This window comes from Narcine bancroftii, chromosome 10 (genome assembly GCF_036971445.1).
Source record: "Narcine bancroftii isolate sNarBan1 chromosome 10, sNarBan1.hap1, whole genome shotgun sequence".
Taxonomy (NCBI): Eukaryota; Metazoa; Chordata; class Chondrichthyes; order Torpediniformes; family Narcinidae; genus Narcine; species Narcine bancroftii.
Genome location: NC_091478.1, coordinates 11,889,664 through 11,910,976, shown reverse-complemented (window position 1 = coordinate 11,910,976; position 21,313 = coordinate 11,889,664). Strand labels below are relative to the sequence as shown.

General features: G+C 37.6%; 1 protein-coding gene across 2 annotated transcripts in view; it reads left to right on the top strand.

Moving 5' to 3' along the window:
* Nucleotides 1-21,313, top strand: part of wdr11 (WD repeat domain 11) — a 79,378-nt gene that overhangs the window by 33,290 nt on the left and 24,775 nt on the right. For both annotated transcript variants that reach the window (XM_069899853.1, XM_069899854.1), the window contains exons 11-17: nt 823-907; nt 3,637-3,743; nt 8,838-8,913; nt 9,389-9,497; nt 13,072-13,196; nt 15,436-15,583; nt 21,151-21,257. In XM_069899853.1, coding sequence (XP_069755954.1) covers nt 823-907; nt 3,637-3,743; nt 8,838-8,913; nt 9,389-9,497; nt 13,072-13,196; nt 15,436-15,583; nt 21,151-21,257 — 757 coding nt within the window. The remainder of the gene's footprint in view (nt 1-822; nt 908-3,636; nt 3,744-8,837; nt 8,914-9,388; nt 9,498-13,071; nt 13,197-15,435; nt 15,584-21,150; nt 21,258-21,313) is intronic.

Here is a 21,313-nt window from a genome sequence, read left to right as displayed (position 1 = left end):
TATGACCAGGCCAACTCCTACTAATCAGAGATAAGGAGACACTTTAAGGGAGTCTCCCCAACGGAAAGCAGCATCACTAGTTCTTCGTTCTGGGCAATTTACCGGTTGCTTGAGGATGCTTGTTGTTTGAATTCTGGTAACAGGGCTTTTTCTGTAACTGTTTCTCATATTTATTCCAACAAGAATTTCTGTCTTAATTTCACGATTGTGCTCCTAATTATATTTTGGATATGGTCAATAAAATTTTTCTTCAGAAATTGTAAATTGTGAAACATGATTAAAAGCTGAAGCTCATAAAATCCAATGAAAATAGTAAGTTTTACATGAGATTTTCCAGCTTTTAATACTTTGGAGTCCTCCAAGTTCTCAATTTAGAATCAAGATTCACTCCCCTCCCCCACCCCCCCCGTAATTCTTCTTTACTCCCGATCCCTAGGTTTTTTTTTGGAAAGGCATTAGCTGCTATTTGGATGCAGTCTGTTGGTTTTAATGATCCTGTAGCAGCTTGCCCAAGATCATATTTGCCTTGGAATGTCCTAGGTTTATTATTGATGAGACTCCAATGCCTGATTCCAAATTACTGAACCATCAAGAAGATTCAATGATTATGTCTGATCCAGTAAGATTAATCTGAATCAGTTTATACAACTTCATTGACGAATTATTGACTTCAATGGACATAGAAAATTATACAATTAGTCAATATGTTACATCTTTTACCTTCGATCAGTTAGTTGACAGCAGAATTGATGAGGTTATTATTTCATTGATTAATGGATTAAAAAACATGTTCATCAATTGTTCAATCAATGTGCATTCCAGGTACCAGCAACGGATCCGTGTTGATTTATCATCTTACTAGTGGATTGTTACACAAGGAATTAAGTATACATTCCTGCGAAGTCAAGTAAGATTTTCAGTGTAGAAATTCCATGTGTGCAAATTTTTAAAAGGAATAAAAAAAATACACGTCATAATTATAAACAATCTATTAGATATGGATTTAACAAGATTTGCATAAAGAATGCAAAATCAACCCTTACTTTGAAAGGTCATCTTTTTGCCCTAGAGCTTCTTTGTTCCACATTATGAGCATTTTTCATAAACATCTGTCTAGTTATATGCCTTATTGCAAAGGTGTGCTGAAATAACTTTAGACAGAATGGTGCAGCAGCTGTTTTCCAAATTCTTGAGCCTACTTTTGTATATGTAATTATCATGAAAAAGATGAATGAAATTGATTACTTTGATGTTTCATAATGGAGAAGGCTACTTGTGAGTTTGCACTGATGTAACCCAAAATTCATTAAATACTTGCTTAGTTTGTAAATATATTATCTAATGTTACACAAAAGAAATATGACCATCCAAAATTGACTTCCTCTGAGTTACTCAGACTCTGTCGTACTACCATGGTGAGGCACCAACTAGAGCAGTGGTTTTTGAACTTTTTCTTTCCACTCACATACCACCTTAAGTAATCCCTATGCCATCGGTGCTCTATGATTAGTAAGGGATTGCTTAAAATGGTATGTGAGTGCGGAGAAAACAGGTCGAGAACCTCTGCTCTCGACCCAATTGTAACTGAAATATTTTGCTTGAGAAAATTTGTCATTGGCTCATTTTCTTTGGAGTTATGAAACCGTGCACATAACGAGTTAATTAGGGACAATTAAAACGGTGGTTTTCAAACTTGTTTTCCACTCACATACCACCTTAAGCAATCCTTGACTAATCACAGAGCACCTCTTCCATAGGGATTACTTAAGGAGGTATGTGAGTGGGGTGGGGGGGGTGTGGAAATTGAAAACCACTGAACTAGAGGATAGGATGTTCTGTTAAGGATGGGGGAAGGGGAATAAAATGGATAATTATCTTGAGGCCATTTTAAAGTGAATATTTTAAAGGGAGGCATTTTAATGTCAGCCGACTTCCTCGACCACCAAGTTTCAGGTATTAAAAGCAATAAAGGAGACACATTTGAACAAAACTAGAGTTCTTTGAAAAGAAAATAACAGGCAAGCATAATTAATTTGGCTTTGATGATGGAAGAACCTAATGGAAAGCCATCAACTGCAATGATTGCATTTAATGCCTGTATGTCATCTTGGCTACATTTGAGAAATTACTGCAGGAAGTATAGCAAGCTTTATACATACTTTATAAAGAGAATAACACTTTAAAAATACATTTGCTTAATATCTTGCAAGTTGGATGCTTGTGTGCTGAGTATTTTTCCAACTACTCTTGACGTGCCATACAAATGTGACGAGCAATGACAGTAAGGTTACAGAACCTTGAGGTGCACAAACTTAAAATGATTACGAGGAACCTGAACGATTTGGTGTACGTGGACAACTCATTAAAGTTAGTTGGTCAGTGGAACTAAAGATTATAAATTTAAATATTTGTATGTTAATTTGATATGGTCAGCTAATTTTCGATGACATGACCTATGAACAGTTTGCAGTCATTGGCTTTGAGAGAGCGATTAAGAAAAATAAATTATATGATCAATCAGAAGTTAATTATTGTTGGATGCTTTTCTGAGTTTGATACCTTGTTATCTTTTTTTTTAGTTCTGTGCTTTCCCTCTTCTTCCAGAACCAGTCCTCTCAATCTTTCCCACTGTCATAAAATGGCAAAATAAGACTAAGTATGTAGAATGTTATACATATGAAATTATAACCAATTGAGTTATGTTGGAGGTGGCAGGAGAAGAACGAGTGGCAGGAAATTGCAACTTGCAGGTTTTCCTGCAAAAATCCGTGCTGGCCAATGGAATGACCATTAAAGGCCAACAGTATATCATTTACTGCAGAACTGAACAGAAGAAGCCCTCCTGAGATCCAGCAGACTCTGAAATGTGGATCTCTCCACATTATTATATATTCTACAGCTGAGCTAGTTTGGGAATATCTTTTTTTTCTTAATTTTTACTTGATAAAATTGGTGAAGGTTACAAAACAGGACTTAGTTTGGAGGAATGCTGATGAACCAGGGCAGGTTCATGTCACTTCTTTGTCTGCTTTAAACAGGCAAAAGTTGAAGTATATCTTGTATATTACATTTTTATATTTTATTTATTGAAACTAAAAGAAGCTCAACCTTTCACCTTGAATCTCTCACAGTGACTTTATGGTTTTTAATGCTGATTTTTACAAAAGTTGACAACTGGGTTATTTTCAACTTTTTGTTGTGTTACAAGCTAATTTAATGCACAAAATAATTGTTTCTGATAGGGTTGAACTTGTTTAAACTTCAATGTAACCAATGGTTTAGAGAACATAAGAAATACCTTTAATGGAGTTTAAAGTCGTGTGAGGATCATCTCCATCAGACTCCACAATGATGAAACTAATTATAACTGAGGAAGTTGTAAAATGTATGTGTAAGTGGCAATTTTTGATGTGAAATCTGATGGGTCAGGAAATCCGATTGCTGTTCTATAATGTTAAATGCGCCATGTAAATTCAAATCATTGTTACCTCAGGTTAAAATGCCACCTAGAATGCTCCAAATAGCTAACTTTGTTGCTGAACTTATCACTGTGTGTCTAGTCTAGCCGAATAAGAATTGAGACCAAGGTTGTCGACAATTTTTAAACAATGGAATCCTTTTGTGGACTTTCAACAGGGGCATTGAATGGGCAAGCCTGACCAGTTTTTTATCTTTTGCCACCTCAACACCAAATAATCTGGGATTGGTGCGGAATGAACTGCAGCTGGTTGATTTACCAACAGGTCAGGAGCTGAGAATATGCACTTTCTGATTTGAGGCGTTATCTGAAATTTGATGATAAGCATATGCAAAGGAACAAAATAAAAATGTTTAGAAGTTACGCAATGAAAAGATCTTAAAGGATTAAAAAATAATGAAATGTTCATCCTTATTTCAGGGTTATGAAACTTTTAATTGCATTTTAATCTTTCCACTAGTTTTTAAATAATTCTTTGAGAGATCATAGTAAATTTAATGCTTATTCCTTTGAAGGAATTTATAGTACCCTTTTGGATTTAGAGCTTTGTCTTTTGGTCAATGCAAACTAGCATGGCCAATATACCTTTAGACATTGTGTTGATTTACTATTCCTGAAATCCCATGCACTTGTGAGGTTGGATTGTTATTCACAGGGTAGATAAATATTGTTTGTTTCTATAATGCTCTCTCGATTTCTATAGTACTCTCTTGAGTGGTGGTCAGTAAATTCTATTTACCTTAAGACAGATTTCATTTGATGTTTTGTCAAATAGCAAAATGCTAATAGTTAATACTTGCCAAGGTCCTGGATCAGAGCAGGTCCTAGTAGATTGGAAGTCAACAAATGTAAATCCACTGTTTAAAAAAAAAAGTAAGTCCACAAAATTTTAGGGCTGTTGCCTTTACATTTGGAGTTTGAAGCAATCATTAAGGAAGAAATAACAAGAAATCTGGACAGAAATTGTTCTTACACAGCATGGATTAAAATCATGTCATGTTTAACTAACTTAATGGAGTTCTTTGAGGATTACAGGTAGATGTGGTAAAACACGAAAATCTGCAGATGCTGTGATTGTGTAAAAACACAGAAATGCTAGAGGAACTAACTCATCAGGTCTTGCAGCATCCATAGGAGGTAAAGATATAACAAAAATTTTGGGCCCCTTTATCAAGGTGTGAGCACAAATCAGGCAGGCACATGAATAATAAGGTTGGAAGAGGAGGAGCACAGGCAAAACATAGTAATTGGACATGAACAGGAGGAAAGGGAAGGTGTGAATTAATTTAGGGAGAGCTGTGGCTTTCTGAGTGCAGAATTGGAGGAAAAGAGGCAGAGGGATAGGGAAAGACTGAAGAGTGGGTGGGACGGAAACCTGAGAAGTTGATATTAATGCCATCTGGTTAGAGGGTGGTCCAGACGGAATATGCGGTGTTCGTCCAATTTGTATGCAGATGGCTTCAGTCGAGCAGTGCATGAATAGACATGTCAGCATGGGAATGGTACATGGAATTGAAATGGGTTGCCACTGGAAAATCCTTGCTCAACGAAGTAATCTCCCAGTCTGTGTCTGGTCTCTCCGAGGTAGAGACCACAAGTGGATGTATTAGACATTAGATTTCTAGAACACGTTTTGATACAGTACTGCGTCAAGATTTCTGCATACGAATTCAAGGTATTTGGTTAAGAGAAGGCTGGGAGTTGGGATCAATGTTTATCTGGTGAGTAACCAGTGTTGAGATAGATGATGCAGAGATCAGTGCTGGGCCCACAACCGTTCATATGCATAAATGAGCTGGAGGAGGGAACCAAGTGTAGCATATCTACGTTAGGTGGTCGTACTAAATTGAGTGGTAAAGCAAATTATGTAGAGGGAACTGAGTCTTAAAAAGCCATAGGTAAGAGAGTGGGCCAAAAATCTTTTGGTAAATACGAAGTTATCCACTTTGGATTGAAAAATAGTTGTTAGGACTATTATTTAAATGATGAAAACTTGCAGCATGATAGTGTGCAGAGACACACACCTAGGAGGGCTTCTGCATGAATCACAAAAAGTTAGTTTATAGGTGCAGCAGGTTATTACAAAGGTAAATGGGATATTGGGGTTACAAAGGGCAAGTCATTTGCAGAGATTGAGTCACCTGAGACTACTTACTGGGGTTCAGAAGAATGGGAAGGAATCTTACAGAGGCATAAAATAATAAAAAGAATAGATAAGATAGAGACAGATGAGACAAGAACTCAGGGACACTGGCACCTGATATGGGAGAACAGATTTAAGAAAGGTAAGGAGCAACTGCTTTTCCCAGAGAGTGGCGGACCTGCAAAATTCTCTGTCCAAGGAAGCAGTCGCGGCTGCTCATTGAATGTACTTAAGATACTGATAGATATATTTTTGAAGAATAGAGGAATTAGGGTTATGGCAAATAGGTGGAGATTTGGTATTGAGTCAATGGCAAGATCAGCCAGGGTTTTATTAATCGCAAGAGCAGGTTCAATAGGCCAAATGGCCTGCTCTTTTCATAATTATGTGTTACCAACAAAATTCCATCAGAGAATTAAAATTACAGGAAGAAGCAGAGGAATATACTTTGTCAAGGCTGCGCAATCATTTCTAAATGCATTTTATATTCTGAAGTACAAAAATGTTAAGGTTATTTTTAATATTTTTTAAAAGATTAAAATAAATATAGAAAATTTAAAAAAAATTTGAGTCAATAAAAGTAAATAAGTTTAACTTGCAACATTTTTATTTCCAAACTACCAGGGCAGCAAGTACAGGTACACAATCCTTTATCCGGACATCTAAAATCTGGAAAGCTCCAAAAACTGGTATTTTTTCCTGGTACTGTTACAGTGGAGGGAGAGAGAGACAGCAGCATGAGTAGGTTGGGAGGGGGGGGGGTGCGGGGTGGAGACGGCAGCGCGACTTGGGTGGGCGGGGGGAGAGAGAGACAGAAGCGCGACTCGGGTGGGCGAGAAGAGAGAGAGAGAGAGACAGCAGCACGACTCTGGTGGGGGAGGAGAGAGAGAGAGAGAGACAGCAGTGCAACTTGGGTGGGCGAGGGGGAGAGAGAGACGCCAGCGCGACTGGAAGGGGGTGGATACAGCAGCACAATTCAGGTGGGCTTAAATCTGGGGCAGCTAGCTTTTGTTCTGAAATCCGGAAAAATCTGAAATTCAGAATACCCTGTCCCCCAAGGGTTCCGGATAAAGGATTGTGTACCTGTACTCTTGAAGGGTATAGGTTCACTTTTCCCACAACTGAAATCTCTCAATTAGCATAACTGTATTTGCAGTGAGTCTGAACAAGTTCAGTACTTGCTTAATGGAAAGTAGCTGAATGCCAGTGGTTCCCAACAGTAAAGCTGCCTATAATGGACTCTCTAGTTTTAATAAATTAATATATTAATGTGTCTCATAATGTCTCATAATAGGAGAAGGTCACTCCGATATAAAACCTACGACCCAAGGACCTTGCTGTCACGTCCCAGCTTGCTTGGCCACGGCACACGAACCATGGGTGTAAAGGGTGGGGCCAGTACTGCGCACACTGCACTCCACCTAAAAGCTCCTTTGCGCAGGCCCGAGGACAGGTCCACGTCCTCCCCCTCAAAAGATGCACACAAATTGCAGACGTGGACGTACCCCTCCATAAATATTTGTCCGCGAAGCCAAGCCAAAGCCAACGTTTTGGGCAAATGCACTGTTTTCCTTTATTTGTCCCCTTGCTCCACAATTTTAAATTTGTAATCAAACAACTTGTATGAGTAAAGTGCACATTTCCAGTACTTTTATATATAGTTCTCCTATTTCAGGGCACCACAATGTTTGGGACATTTGGTTCAGAGGTGTTTATGATTACTCAGGTATGTTTAATTGCTTCATTGGTGCAGGTAAAAGAGAGCTAGGCTTGCTTCTAAGGTTTTGATCACCTTGGGTGTCTGTCGTTGCTGTTTTTCAACACGAGGGCAAGAGTTGTGTCAATGAAAGTCAAAGAACCCATTGTGAGGCTGAAAACCAGAATAAAACAGTAAGAGGCATTACCAAAAACCAACTGAGTGGACCATCATAAAGAAGAAAGAGCGCACTGGTGAGCTCAGTAATCGCGATGGGACTGGCAGGTCACCTCCTCTGCTGATGACAGAAGAATTCTTGTCATAATGAAGAAAAATGTGCACACACACCTCTCAGACAGATGAGGAACATTCTTGGTCCACTGAAGACTTCATGAATGGAAATACAGAGGCTACACTCCAAGATATAGCCACAGAAACATATGGGCGGATTACATTTTGCCAAGAGGTTATTTACAGGAGCCTTCAGAATTGTGGACAGATTAGACCAAAATTAACCTGTATCAGAATGATGGCAAGAGCAAAATGTGGAGGCACAAATGAACTACCTCATTTGTAAAACATGGTGTTGGGTTGTAATGGCCTGGGCATGTCTGGCTGCCACAGGTACTGCCGCACTTATCTTCATTGATGATGTAATTGCTGATGGCAGCAGCAAAATGAATTCTGAAGTGTATGGAAACATCTTATTTGCTCAAGTTCGAGCAAATTCTCCAGACTCATTGGTCCGCTCTTCATTCTACAGCAAGACAATGATCCTAAACATACTGCTAAAGCAACAAAGGAGTTTTTCAAAGCTAACAGCTGGAACATTCTTGAACGGCCAAGTCAGTCAGTCACCTGATAGAAATCCAATTTAGCACACCTCCCATGTGCTGAAAAGAAAACTTAAGGGGACGACACCCAGAGACAAGCAGGAGCTGAAGGTGGCTGCAGTTGAGACCTGGCAGAGCATTACCAGAAAAGATGAATCTCGGACTTCAAGCAGTCATTACATGCAAGGATATACAACATAGTACTAAACATGACTAATATACATACCATTGCTATGTCCCAAATATTATGGTGCCCTGAAATGAGGGGACTATGACCAAAAAGTACTGTAATTTGTAAATGGTTAAAGGAAAATATATATTAATAATCTGGAATGTGCACTTTAACAACATGCAAATTGTTCGATTTCAAATTTAAAACTGTGGAGCACAGTGGCAAATAAAGAAAAAATAGTGTCTTTGTCCTAAATAATATTAAGGGCACTTTATATGTGAACTGTAACTAAAAAATCCTCATTAGAAAAGTGTTTATCATTAGATTCTATTCGAGCCATGCTATAGTTTTTTAAAATAATGCTAATGTGTACTTAAATCTTAGAGATGCTGTTTAATTTTATTGCTGTTGATCAGAATACATGGTAAGGAAGCAGAAATTTCATCTGCTCAGTCATAGTAGTTCCATTTTCAGTTTGATTTTTCTCATTCTTTGCAACTCATTTTGCTACCCAGGGAGAAGTATTGCATTTAGAGGTGAACGAGGCAATGAAGAACCACCAATAGAAATGATCAAAGTATCCCATTTGAAGTATGTCCATGTTTCTGAATATAATATTATTTGCCTAACCTTGAACTTAAGTGCTGTATTTAAAAGCATTATGTGCATCATTCTGCTTGTGATTAGTTGAAAGAACATTGATATTTAGCCTATGAAATTTTGTTGGTTGATCCTATGAACTGAATCATTTAAAAGCTTCCATCCAACTCGCAGTGTGAAAATGTAGTCCATGTACACTTGTCTGACAAGTTGTTCAGACTTTTAGTAGTTACATAATTGCTGTAAATCCTTGGCCATTGAGACCTCTAAAGGACAAGACTCCAAAGATTTGAAGATGTTGCCCTTGGTTAGACAAATATTGAAAAAATGTAGGTACTTAAATTGAAAAAATATATTAATCTTTTTTAATATGTTGGTTATAATGAATCAATTTGTTTCACATCTCTTGCTGAACATAATTATTAGAATTAATCTATCTAAAGGATGATATATTTGTATTATTTAGGCAGTTCTTGGTTGTGGTGTTCAGAGACAAACCGTTGGAACTGTGGGATATTAGATCTTGTACTCTGCTTCGTGAAATGGCAAAGAACTTTCCCGCAGTAACAGCACTGGTATGACTACCTATATACCACATGTGATTTTTAAAAAAAATGTGTAATTGGTCCTACTTTAATGGCCGTGTGGTGTGATATTTAAATGTAATGTATTCCAATTCATGTAGAAATGTTAAGCATGGTTCAGTAATATATTCATCATTAAATTCATTGCATTTAATTAGAAAGACTTGCAAACTACCCCGAGGGTTGGTGTCTAGATTTTTATTTTGGTGTCTTTCAAAAAACATGCTTAGAAACAGCTAAGAAACAACTAAGGGAATAGATGAGGCATGAAGCACCTCACATTGAATTTGTGATAAAATCTAAGTAAACTAATCTCAGTATGTATCCATGATCAGGCCATATGATACAGTCATCAAATTCTTCGAATAGCAAAGGTAAAAATCAGTGTAGATTCATGTCCTATTTACCATCCATCTCCTAATGAATTTGTATATGAATTCAGCACAGGTTTCACCTGAGGTGTCTTCTGCAGCCTTCCTGGTGGTCTGCCAGTATTCACATACAATATTGTCACTTTGCTGGGTTACTGGAGTGCTAATGACACCACATTGTTCAAATACATTTTTGAGGGAATAGGAGAGAAATTAAATTGATTGGGGGGAGAAAATGAATGAAGGATAAGAATTTAAATTGTTCCATCTTGCATATGCCAATTTTGGGAATACGATTTGTATTCTTGCAACCCAGTCTTGGAATCCCAATGAAAATTGATTTTACAAATATTAATTCCAGATGCAGTGAAAATGTTCTTAATTGTTATGGATTTTTTTCTTTTGTGGTAAAGACATTGTTGTAAAGTTGTTACTAAAATATGATTTATGTAAATCATCAGTCATTGATATATTGCACCAGAAGAGAGGGCCATCAAAAGCAGATACATCATAAGATTGTGGATGAGAGGGCAATATAAGGTCTTGAAGCACTTCGAATTCATTTGGCTAAAGTGGGAAACATGAAAGCTGGATTAAGAATGCATTTCAAGAATGATAAATTGAATTAACTTAATTAAATGAAAAGTATTAGAGAAACAATATCCTAAAAAGTTTAGTTTAGCCAATATTGGAATTGAAAATTGGTACACAAAGAAAAGTATAAACACTCTGATACAAATAGTTAAAAAAATTAAGCCAACACTCAAAATTATTTTAAAAATGCCAAAAGTAACTTTAAGCTACTGAAAGCAGAAAAATTAACCCAAATAATATGCATGAACTGATTCAAGTTAACAATGTACACTGAAACTGCGAAGACTAATACAGTGGCAATCGCAAAAATGATTTCCGAGATGAAACTTGTCTCTTGGGGTACATACTTGTGGTCATTAATGAGAAAAACCTTTATATAGCTTATCACATACTTTATTTCAAAGTTATATCCCAGGCTGCACCTCAAAGAACTGATAAATTAACAGTTTATTAATTTTGCAGTTGCCACCTTAATCCTTAACTACAACAACAGTAGTATATTGAGAGAGAGAGAGACTATTGAAAGAAAAATGAATCCCAAAAGTTTACAGAAAATTTAAGAAGGCTCTTTTACTTGTACAAGAAATTAAAACAGAACATTTTATGAAAATGATAGGTTTATTAGCATTTTAATAAGAGCGGTGAATTGACATTTACACAATGACCCATAATTCTGATAAGGATGCCATTTATTTCCAATGGTAATTTATCTTTTTGGGCAGAACTTCTTTGTTCACTGTTTCTTGTACACTGGCTTGCTCTGGCACTGCAGAAAGCAGTGGTGTATTGTATTCAATTTAGAGTTATGCAGGGCAACTCTTGCATGAAGGTCCTTACAGTTAATCACAAATATATAATCATTGTGCTATGTAATGTAATGAAGGTGACAGTTTTGAAAGCAGACATAATATTTCACTTTTTCCTTGGAAAGTAAACGACAAGGTTACAAATGTAAAATGTAGAAACATGAATCTGAAGTTGGCAGTAACAACGACCTTGAAAATTTTTATTGTTCAAAAGTTACTTTTATTGTCAGGTAATAATATATTAAAATTGTACATTGTATAAGGCAAACAAAGTATCACCATGAGCTTTGCCCAGTGCCCTTAACAATAGAAGAGAACTAAAAGAGAGTCCCTTCAGATGTACATAGTTTAATATTAAAATTGCTTTATTGTCTGGCATTCTCCATTTGAAACAGGAAAGAAATAGTATTGTTGCAAATTTTCAACATTTAATCAGTAACTTCACTACAAAGTACCCTTGAAATCTTAAGCTATGTTACATGCAGCTTAAATTATTTTGCTGGCACACTAATAATTATATTTATTGCCCATAAAAACAAAGAATATACAAAGCATATGAGAGGGGATCTCAATGGGACACAAAATTCTAACAGAATTAACCAGGTTAGATAGAATGAGAATGTTCCTGATGTTGGTGAATTCCAGAACAAGGGACACATTGTAAGGATGAGGGGTAAGCCATTGAGGACTGAGATGAGGAATAGCTTTTTCATTGTGAGAGTTGTAAACTTGTGGAGCTCCCATTTTCAGAAAGTTGTTGAAGCCTGTGTTAATTGCCCCAGTATTTCCTTGTACATTAGTCCTTCCATTCAGCAAGCAGTCTGACTTCATAAGACTTCATTGCCTTACTTTGATAGAAAGAAAATCCTTCCTTCCTCAGATGAGAATATATACAAAATGTTTTAGACTGGCAGATGGAGAGTAAAATGAGGCACAGTGTCCTAAATAGCTGGAAGATAAACTGATCATAGCAATGGGGTATGGACTTGTATAATCATTTAGCACAGTAAAACATCACAAGGCATTTCATCAGATGCTCATCAGATATGTTGGACACTGAGCCAAATTTTAGGGCAACCAAAGGATATTTATGCAGATGAATGTTTGAGAAGAACACGAAACAGGCATTGGACAAGGTTCAATGTTTGAACTGAAAAATGTACATTGCATTTTTAAATATTGATTATAATAATAGTCTTGGCTTAGAATTTTGTCTGTGTTGTGTTTAGTAAATATGTTCACCTAATTTTGTTTGGAAAACCATAAAGACATTTGGGGAAAAAAAGCCGAATTTATCAGGCTCACTCAATGTCATGTTGATATTTTAAAAACAGTGGCACTTTATGAGAAGCTCTCATTGAATTTCTCTCATCTGCTGGCACTTAGACGTACAGCTGTGTCCTCATCAGCTAGTCCTTCAATGTGTGCATGCTCAATATCACAAGGCTCTCCCAGTTACTGGAGACTGCTTTTCAATTCACCATAGCATACCTTTGATTTGTCAGATGTTTGACGTTCTGTGGTCTTAAAAAAAAAAATACTAGATAAGGTGGAAGAAGAAATGCACAGTAAGGGGTTGCTGTGAAGCTGATTTTATACATGTCACACTTTGTTCCATCCCCTCTGGAACTCACCTCATTCAGCACTAGATGTACATTTTTTGGGTACATTTTATGGGTTTTGATTTTGAGTCACTTTTTACTTTTGGTAGGCCCAGCTTAAAATGCAGAGATAAACTATTCTTGTAGGTATCTTCAAAACATTGTAGAATTCACTGTGCTTCCTCATCTGCAGGAGTGGTCTCCTTCCCACAACTTGAAGAGTTTGCGCAAAAAGCAGCTTGCAGTTCGAGAAGCCATGGCTAGACAAACTGTTGCATCTGATGCTGAAGCCAATAATGTTGAGTCACCGATGATCAGGTAACTAAGAAAAAGTGACCAGGTGCTGCTGACATTAATAGGTCTGATTTTTCAAAATGCTGATTGCAGAGGGTGAAGAGATAGCAAATGTGGGCTAGAAACACTGGTTGCTACCTTAAGCTCCTATTCATTGATTATAGCTCAGCTTTCAACACCATTATCCCCCTCAGTACTGATCAGCAAGCTTCAAAACCTGGGTGTCTACCTCTCTCTGCATCTTGATCCTTGACTTCCTCATTGGAAGACCACAGTCAGTGCAGATTGGTTACAAAAACTCCTCCTCTCTGACAATCAACACAGATGCACCTCAAGGATGTGTGCTTAGCCCACTGCTCTACTCTCTACACACTTGAGTATGTGATCAGGCAAAATTTAAATGCCATCAACAAACTTGCCAATGACAACATAGTTGTTGGCAGAATCACAGATGACAATGACAAAGCGTACAAAAGTGAGATAAATCAGTTAGTTGATTGGTGTCACAGCATCAGCCAAATTAATTAATTAAAAGAAAGGGGAATCCAGGAGATCACAAATTAGTCCTCCTGGAGGGGTCAGCAGTGGAGAGAGTAAGAAACTTCAAATTCCTGCATGTCAGTATCTTTATAGGCCTGTCCCGGGGCCATCATGAAGAATGCTTGCCAGCAGCTATATTTCATTAGGAGTTTGAGGAGATTTGGTATGTCACTAAAGACTTGCAAATTTGTATAGGTGCACTGAGAAGAGCATTCTGACTGGTTTCATCACTTGTCTGGCATGGAGGTGCCATGCACAAGACAGGAACAGGCAACAGACGGTTGTAAACTCAGCCAGTGCCATCATGGGAATTAGTTCACTCCATTACGGACACTTTAAGAGGTGGTGCCAAAGAAAGAGCTTCTTTTATCAAGGAACCTTAGCACCCAGACCATGCCCTTTTCTCATTGCTAGCATCAGGAAGGAGGTACAAGAGCTTAAAGAGACGCACTCGATGTGTCTAAAACAGCTTCTTCCCCTCTGCCATCAGATCTCTGAACACCCAATTAACTTATGGAGACTACCTTACTTTTTCTCTTCTTTGCATGTTGTATATTTTTTAAAATCTTGTATTTACAGAATTGTAATTTATAGTAATTTTGCACCTTGTCTGAATAATCCTGCTGCTGCAAAACAACAAATTTCTTGATGCACGTTCATGACAATAAATGATTCCTGACAAGTGGTCTGGGTCCACTGTAAATTATTTGTGTGTAAGTTGCATAATTAAGAAGTTTGAAGCAGTCACAATAACCAGCTGTGTCGTGGACGACGAATTTTGACTTTTAAGAATAATTTGGATAGGTTCATTGATGGGAAGGAATATGGAGACCTCTGGTCCATGAGCAGGTCATTGGGACTCGGCAAAATAATAATTCAGCACAGACGAGATAGGCCAAAGGGCTTGTTACTGTGCTGAGGTGTTGTAGGGTTTGTTTTATCTGAAATAAAGGTGAGCAATATAGAATTCTGAGGCATCTTGGTAAGGTAAGCAGGAAAGGCCTATTTCCCTAATCAGAAAGGATAAATCAAGGACCAATAAGTCTAAAGTTATTGGTAGAAAGATTAAAGAGAAAATAGGAAACTTTTTTCACTTGAGTAGTGGGAGTCTGGGGCTTGCTGCGTGGACGTAGAAACAGGAAGCCTCAGCAAGACAAGAGTACTTGAATATATGTTTGAAGAATTGTGATCTGCAGGACGAAAGACCAGGTTCTAGGCAATGGGATGAGGCTGAGAGGCTCTTTATCACCTGGGATGGAAACAGCAGACTGTGACGCAAATCTTCTGTGATTTTTTTTTATGGTGCATGCTTCATGAAGGTTGATAGCAAGTGCCAGGATAACCATGACACTCTCTAAAATTGTATCATGAGCAAAGGATACTGTGAAAGGATCCCTTCAGAAACGTACAGTGATTCTAGGTTAGTTTTCCTAAATTGGCTCATGGGCTGGAAGGGCCTACTAGGGTGCTGCATGTCTTAAAAAAAAAGTACTTTGCTGTGTTCACTGAGTTTCTTTGCCATCAGTTCTCGACCCACACTAATATTCTGTTTTACTTTTAAAAAAAATCTAGAGCCCATTTGTTTAAATTTTGTTTTCAGTTCAACAGTTTTATTTCATTTTTGTCCGTGGTGTTGCTTTTTTTTTCTCAATTAAGTTGGCTTCATATGAATCATTACAAGTGTCAAGGTTAAGATAAATCTGATTTTTTAAACATTCCACAGCTTGCTGCAGGAGGCTGAAAGTAAAGCTGAGTTTAACCAAAACATCTCTGCACGGGAGCACTTTATCTTTACTGACAATAATGGACGAGCTTTCCACCTCACTGTGGAAGGAAGCATAGTGAAGGATGGGGTCAGAATTCCACCCGATGTAAGTACAATTAGGCCTATTTTTACTGTGCAGATGCCATGAATTTGTATAATTCAGCAAATTGAAATTATAGTTAATTTACTAATACCAGATGCAAGTTTGGCACTGAAATTAATAGGAGTGTCAAAATATATTGAAATGGTGTTACCATTTTAAATATTTGATTGATAAGGATGAGCTGAGGCTTTTTTTTGTAATTGAAACTAGGTAGAGATCGAAGATAAAACAAGGAGGTTTGTTTACGTCTACAGATTGTGAAAATTGTGAGGGTGAAAAGATTGGGTTTGATTGACCACATTTCCTTGTCCCCTTTTCATTCTTGTGTACTTTTGCTGAGTCCCGATGATTTTAAGTAAAGCCCTTTCAACTCAGCAGCCAGAGTTCAAATCCAATACAGACTTCAAGGATGAGATTTTGCTGCTGCTGTCCTGTTGCTATGACATGTTCTTGAGCACAGGTTAGTGGCAAAAAGCTGATCATGACTGATGTTAAAACACAGTCAAAGAATCAAGAGATTGATGGGTTTTTTTAACTGTGAAAGTGAATAATTGTGAATGAGTATCTCCAGAATGGGGCTTCCACACTGCCCTCCATAATGTTGAGGACACAGACACTTTTTTCCTTAACTTGCCTTAATTTAAGGTTTGTAATCAAACAATTCTCATGCAATTAAAGTGCACATGACAGATTTTATTCAGGGTTATTTGTATGCATTTTGGTTTGACCCTGTAGAAATTGCAGCACTTTTTATACATGGTCCCCTCTTTTCAGGGCATCCTAAAGTTTGGGACATTTGACACAGGTGTTTGTGACAACTCGGGTATGTTCAATTGCTTCATTGGTGTAGGTACAAGAGAGATTCTAAGATTATGATCACCTTTGGAGTCTGCAGTTGCCATTTTTCAACATGACAACCGAAGTTGTGCAAATGGAAGTCAAATAAGCCATTATGAGTCTGGAAAACAGGAATAAAACAGTAAGCGACATCACCAAAATAAAGAGTGTGGGCCATCATTAAGAAGAAAGAGCATACTGGTGCACTCAGTAATCGCAAAGGACTGGTCTTCCAATGCTCATCATAATGAAGAAATATCCCAAATAGTACGTCTGACAGATCAGAAACTTTCTTCAGGAGACGGGTATGAATATGTCTGGGGAAGACTTCATGAACAGAAATACAGAGACTACACTGCAAGCTGCAGACCACTAATTAGCCACAGAAAGGATGGCAGAATTCTGGAAAAAGGCCTTGTGACAGATGAGACCAAAATTAACCTATATCAGAGTGATGGCAAGAGCCAAGTATAGAAGCATCAAGCTCAAGATCTAAACCATATCACTTTTGGCATGGTTTGCGTCTTAGTTCCAAACTGTTTATTTTGATAATCCTAAGGATTGGGCGATGTCTCTTACTGTTTTATTATTGTTTTTCATTCTCATAATGGCTTCTTTGGCTTTCTCTGGCACAACTCTGGTCCTCATGTTGAAAAATGGCATCTATTGACTCCATTGGTGATCAAAAGCTTAGCAAATCAGGGTTAAAATACATTCTGGGATAGAGCGATCTGTCTTATCAATTCTCAATTGGTAACTTCTTCAGTAAAACAGCAATTTTTATATAGGGATTAAAAATGGTTCTGTCCAATGAGGAAGAGCCTTAAGCAAGTAATGATAGGTGAAGTGTTTGGAATAAGAGTGTGTGAGGTATTTTCTTTTGAAGTTAGAGCTTTCAATTTTGGTCAGATTTGTTATATTTTTCACATGCGGTTGGTTTCAAATGCACGCTGCTCATAAGCTCTATTTACAACATTGCTTTGATTTTATAATTTGGTCTTCATTAGATAATGATAAGAACTAATCAGCAAACCTGGCAACATAAAAATATAATTGGAAATAAAAGTAGTAGGAACTGCAGCTGGTTGAGTCGCGAGGGCTTTAAGGGGCCAGTGCTCACAGCCCTGATTACATTATGAAAGAAATCTTTCATATTCTTGATTCTCTTGATAATTCTCCATGCACAGCAAATCATTGTTCCTTTGTGGAAGAAGGTAATGTTCTTGCACTTGTCAAGTAATAATCTACTGTAAAATAGTTATTTGCAGAACTAAAAAAAATGAAATGCTGATCTACTGGGATGTATTCTAAAGGTTTGTAATTATGTATGCTCCTTTGGTTGCCAAGTGTTTTCAAGGTTGAATTGCATCATTTAATATTTAACTGCATGTTTTATCAATTAACTTGCATAGATAGTGTCCAAGCAAAATGTTTGGGACAAAGACACTTTTTTCCTTTATTTGCCCCTTGTGCTCCACAGTTTTAAATTTGTTATCAAACAATTCACATGCAATTGAAGTGCATATTCCAGATTTTATTCAAGGTTATTTGTACACATTTTCGTTTGACCATGTACAAATTACAGCACTTTTTATACGGAGTTCCCCCATTTCAGGGCACCATAATTTTTGATGCATTTGGCTTCACAGGCATTTTTGATTACTCGGGTATGTTTAATTGCTTCATTGGTGCACGTATAAGAGAGGTAGGGTTGCTTCTAAGAAGTCCTTGGGAGTCTGTAGTTGCTATTTTTAAAAATGAGGACCAGGATTGGTCAAGCGATTATGAGACTGAAAAACAAGAATTACACAGTAGGAAACATCACCCAGTCCTTCAGATGATCAAAATCAACTCTTTTGAACATCATTAAGAAGAAAGAGCATGCTGGTGAGCTCTGAAAGCGCAAAGGGACTGGTGCCGTATGATGATCGAAGAATCTTCATCATAATGAAGAAAAATATGATGCGGCAATGGAGGGATGTGAAAGAAGGATGAGAATTTTATAATTGTCATGTTATTTAACCAGGAGCCTTTGTTATGCCAAGGTGCCAACGTTATCAATCAGAATGTTCAAGATTCCTTTTATCGTCACCAAATAATACATTAAAAATGTAATATACATGATATACTTCAACTTTTGCCCGCCGTAAAGCAGACAGAGTCACAATTAGTGTTGCCTGATGCCCCTTGCAGCCCTTGCGTGGGTGGTGGACTCTTTGATAGGGGTTACATTGTAATAGTCAAACTTAAAGATACCAAAGACCTGAATGAAGTTTCAGGGAGGGACAACTTCCAGTGATTTGAAGAGATGAGATAAATGTATTAGCCATGACATGGTACTGTGATGTGTAAATCACCAAATGTCTCATATGACACCAAGGTTGTGAGAGGGAGAGGGGATTTGTGATAGAGTCAGAAGAGAGTGGCTTTGGTCTTCCCATTATTTAAGAATTCTATTCACCAAAACTGGAAGGCCTATCTGACAGGTTAGTAACAGTGATAGGGTAGAAGCCAGGGCATGGTATTATCAGTCTTTGTGGAAACCAACATTGGGATCATGGAGAATGTTGCCAAGGATCAAGGTAGAAGCCAGGGCATGGTATTATCAGTCTTTGTGGAAACCAACATTGGGTTCATGCAGAATGTTGCCAAGGACCAAGGTATAGATTACAGACAGAATGGTTAGATTAAAACTCCACATACAGGAAGCTGGTTTACTGACTGAATGGTTGAGCAGTGTATTAGTTGCAAGATTGCCATGGTGAATCAGCATGGAGTGAAATAAAGATCAGGATCAGTTGGGATTCTGAAAACATAATTAAAGCAAAGTGAGAGAGATTTTTTTTCCCCAGTGATGGAAGTGTGATTGATGAATTACACAAGGAATGATTAAATATGTTATAATTTAGTATAATAGGAGGCGTGCAGTTGTGTGAGATGAGAGTGATGTGTGGCAGAATATGTAGCCAGGTGGCAAGGATTCACTGATAAATCTACAAGATGATTTTAACAAACTCTGTACATATATGTATCTCCATGGTGAAGCACAGAATCAAAAGTATGCTGGTTTTTTGATGTACCATATATGCTAGTATATGGGATGACTCGGGTATAGGATGACCACCTGATTTTCTACCCAAAATGTAGGCTTTGAGCTATACCCATTATATAGGACGATTTCTCCGCCCCCCCCACCCCCCCAAAAAAAAACTGGCACTCATCACTGACCAGTGAAGTGACGTTGTCACAATATTTTAATACCAACTTACCCTGTAAGGGTTTTAATTTTAATAGGATATTTTAAAATAAGCCACCATTGGCTCCTGGGTGGACGATGGACCCTATGGAGGAGCACTGGTCATGCACAGGTTTGCCCCGCTGAAATGCCCCTCAACGTGTGCGCATTCTTTTCGCTGTCGCTATTCGCATGAAGGTGAGTCGGGTTGTGCTAAGGGGCTGACCAGGACACTTGAGTCGGATCCAGCAAGATAGGGATAGAATATGAAGGGGGAGGAGGATGGCAGCGGTGTTGAGACTTTGCTGGCAAGGTTTGGATTTTAGACCTGACATATAAGGTGACCCTGATTTTGAGGCAATATTTTTAAGTTTTGAAAGATCATCCTATATGCATTATGTACATTATCTTCCTTGTCTTTATATTCAGGGAATGTTTCTTCAATATTAGTCTCCTAGCTGTGTTCTGTTGACTGCATTAATGTTAATATTTCTGCATTCAGTGGAATGTTAGAGGAACCCATGTGAATTTATGATGGCAATTTCTTCAGTTTTAATTGCATTTTGATTTGTAAATTTATCAGTGAACAAATATAACTTCAAGAATGTGAGAGTAATAAATTATCTTTAAATGTAAGCAGCACTAGCTATTAATGATGAGCTTTTTTAGATTTCTCTTAATGGAACTGCTGCATACAAATTCCTGGAGGAGGCTCGTTATTGCAGCTGATTATGGTAGTGATGGCTTTGGTCCTTATGGTTCCATTTTTTTGATGGATGTCTGTGTGAGGGGAAAAAAACATGTTTTATTCAAAATACTGTAATAATATTCCTTTTACAGTAATGAGAAGCTGCTTAGTTAAATTAAAATAAGACACTGGATGAATTGTAAACAGTAGTACAATTAACCTGATCTCAAATAAATTGGGTGTCCACTGTTGATGCTTCTCGTGATCTTATTGAAGAGTAGAAAGTGGAATTCGATCAAAGAAAAAAGAACTTTGGAATTGCTTCGGCGTGAAGATGTACATCACATGAGCAAGACAGTCCTTAGTGGAAACCTAACTCTAGAGAGAATAAACATTCCTGTCAAGATAATGAGACATGATACTGCACCTTTGGGGGAAAATATCCTTTCAATCTCAAAATGTTCTAAAAATATACTGTAGCCGGACAAAGTGGCGACTCTCTGCCTGCCTTACAGTAGACAAAATTTAAAGAATTTCATGTATGTTCCATTCTAAATGTAGAATTACATGACAATAAAGGAACCTTTACTTTTTAACTTGTAGCTGTGTTTAAGCTAAAGTCATTCTATACACGAGTGCTACTCTAGGATCGGGGCATCGTCTGGTGCCAAAGCCCTAAGTGCATGAAGACTGATGTCTATGGAAAATGGTGTTTTGTAAATGAATAAGCTAAACTTGAATCTGTATTGTGTGTAGTGAATGCAGCTTTCTTAGACCATTTCATATGTTGAAATAACTTGACTATTGCAGGGAGACATGGGCAGCATCACGTGCATTGCATGGAAGGGAGAGATCCTGGTGCTGGGAGATGTTGACGGAAATGTCAACTTTTGGGACCTAAAAGCTAGACTGTCAAGGTAAAGGAATTTAGAAATCCTGAAACATTGTGTCTCATCATTAATGGATTGTCCTT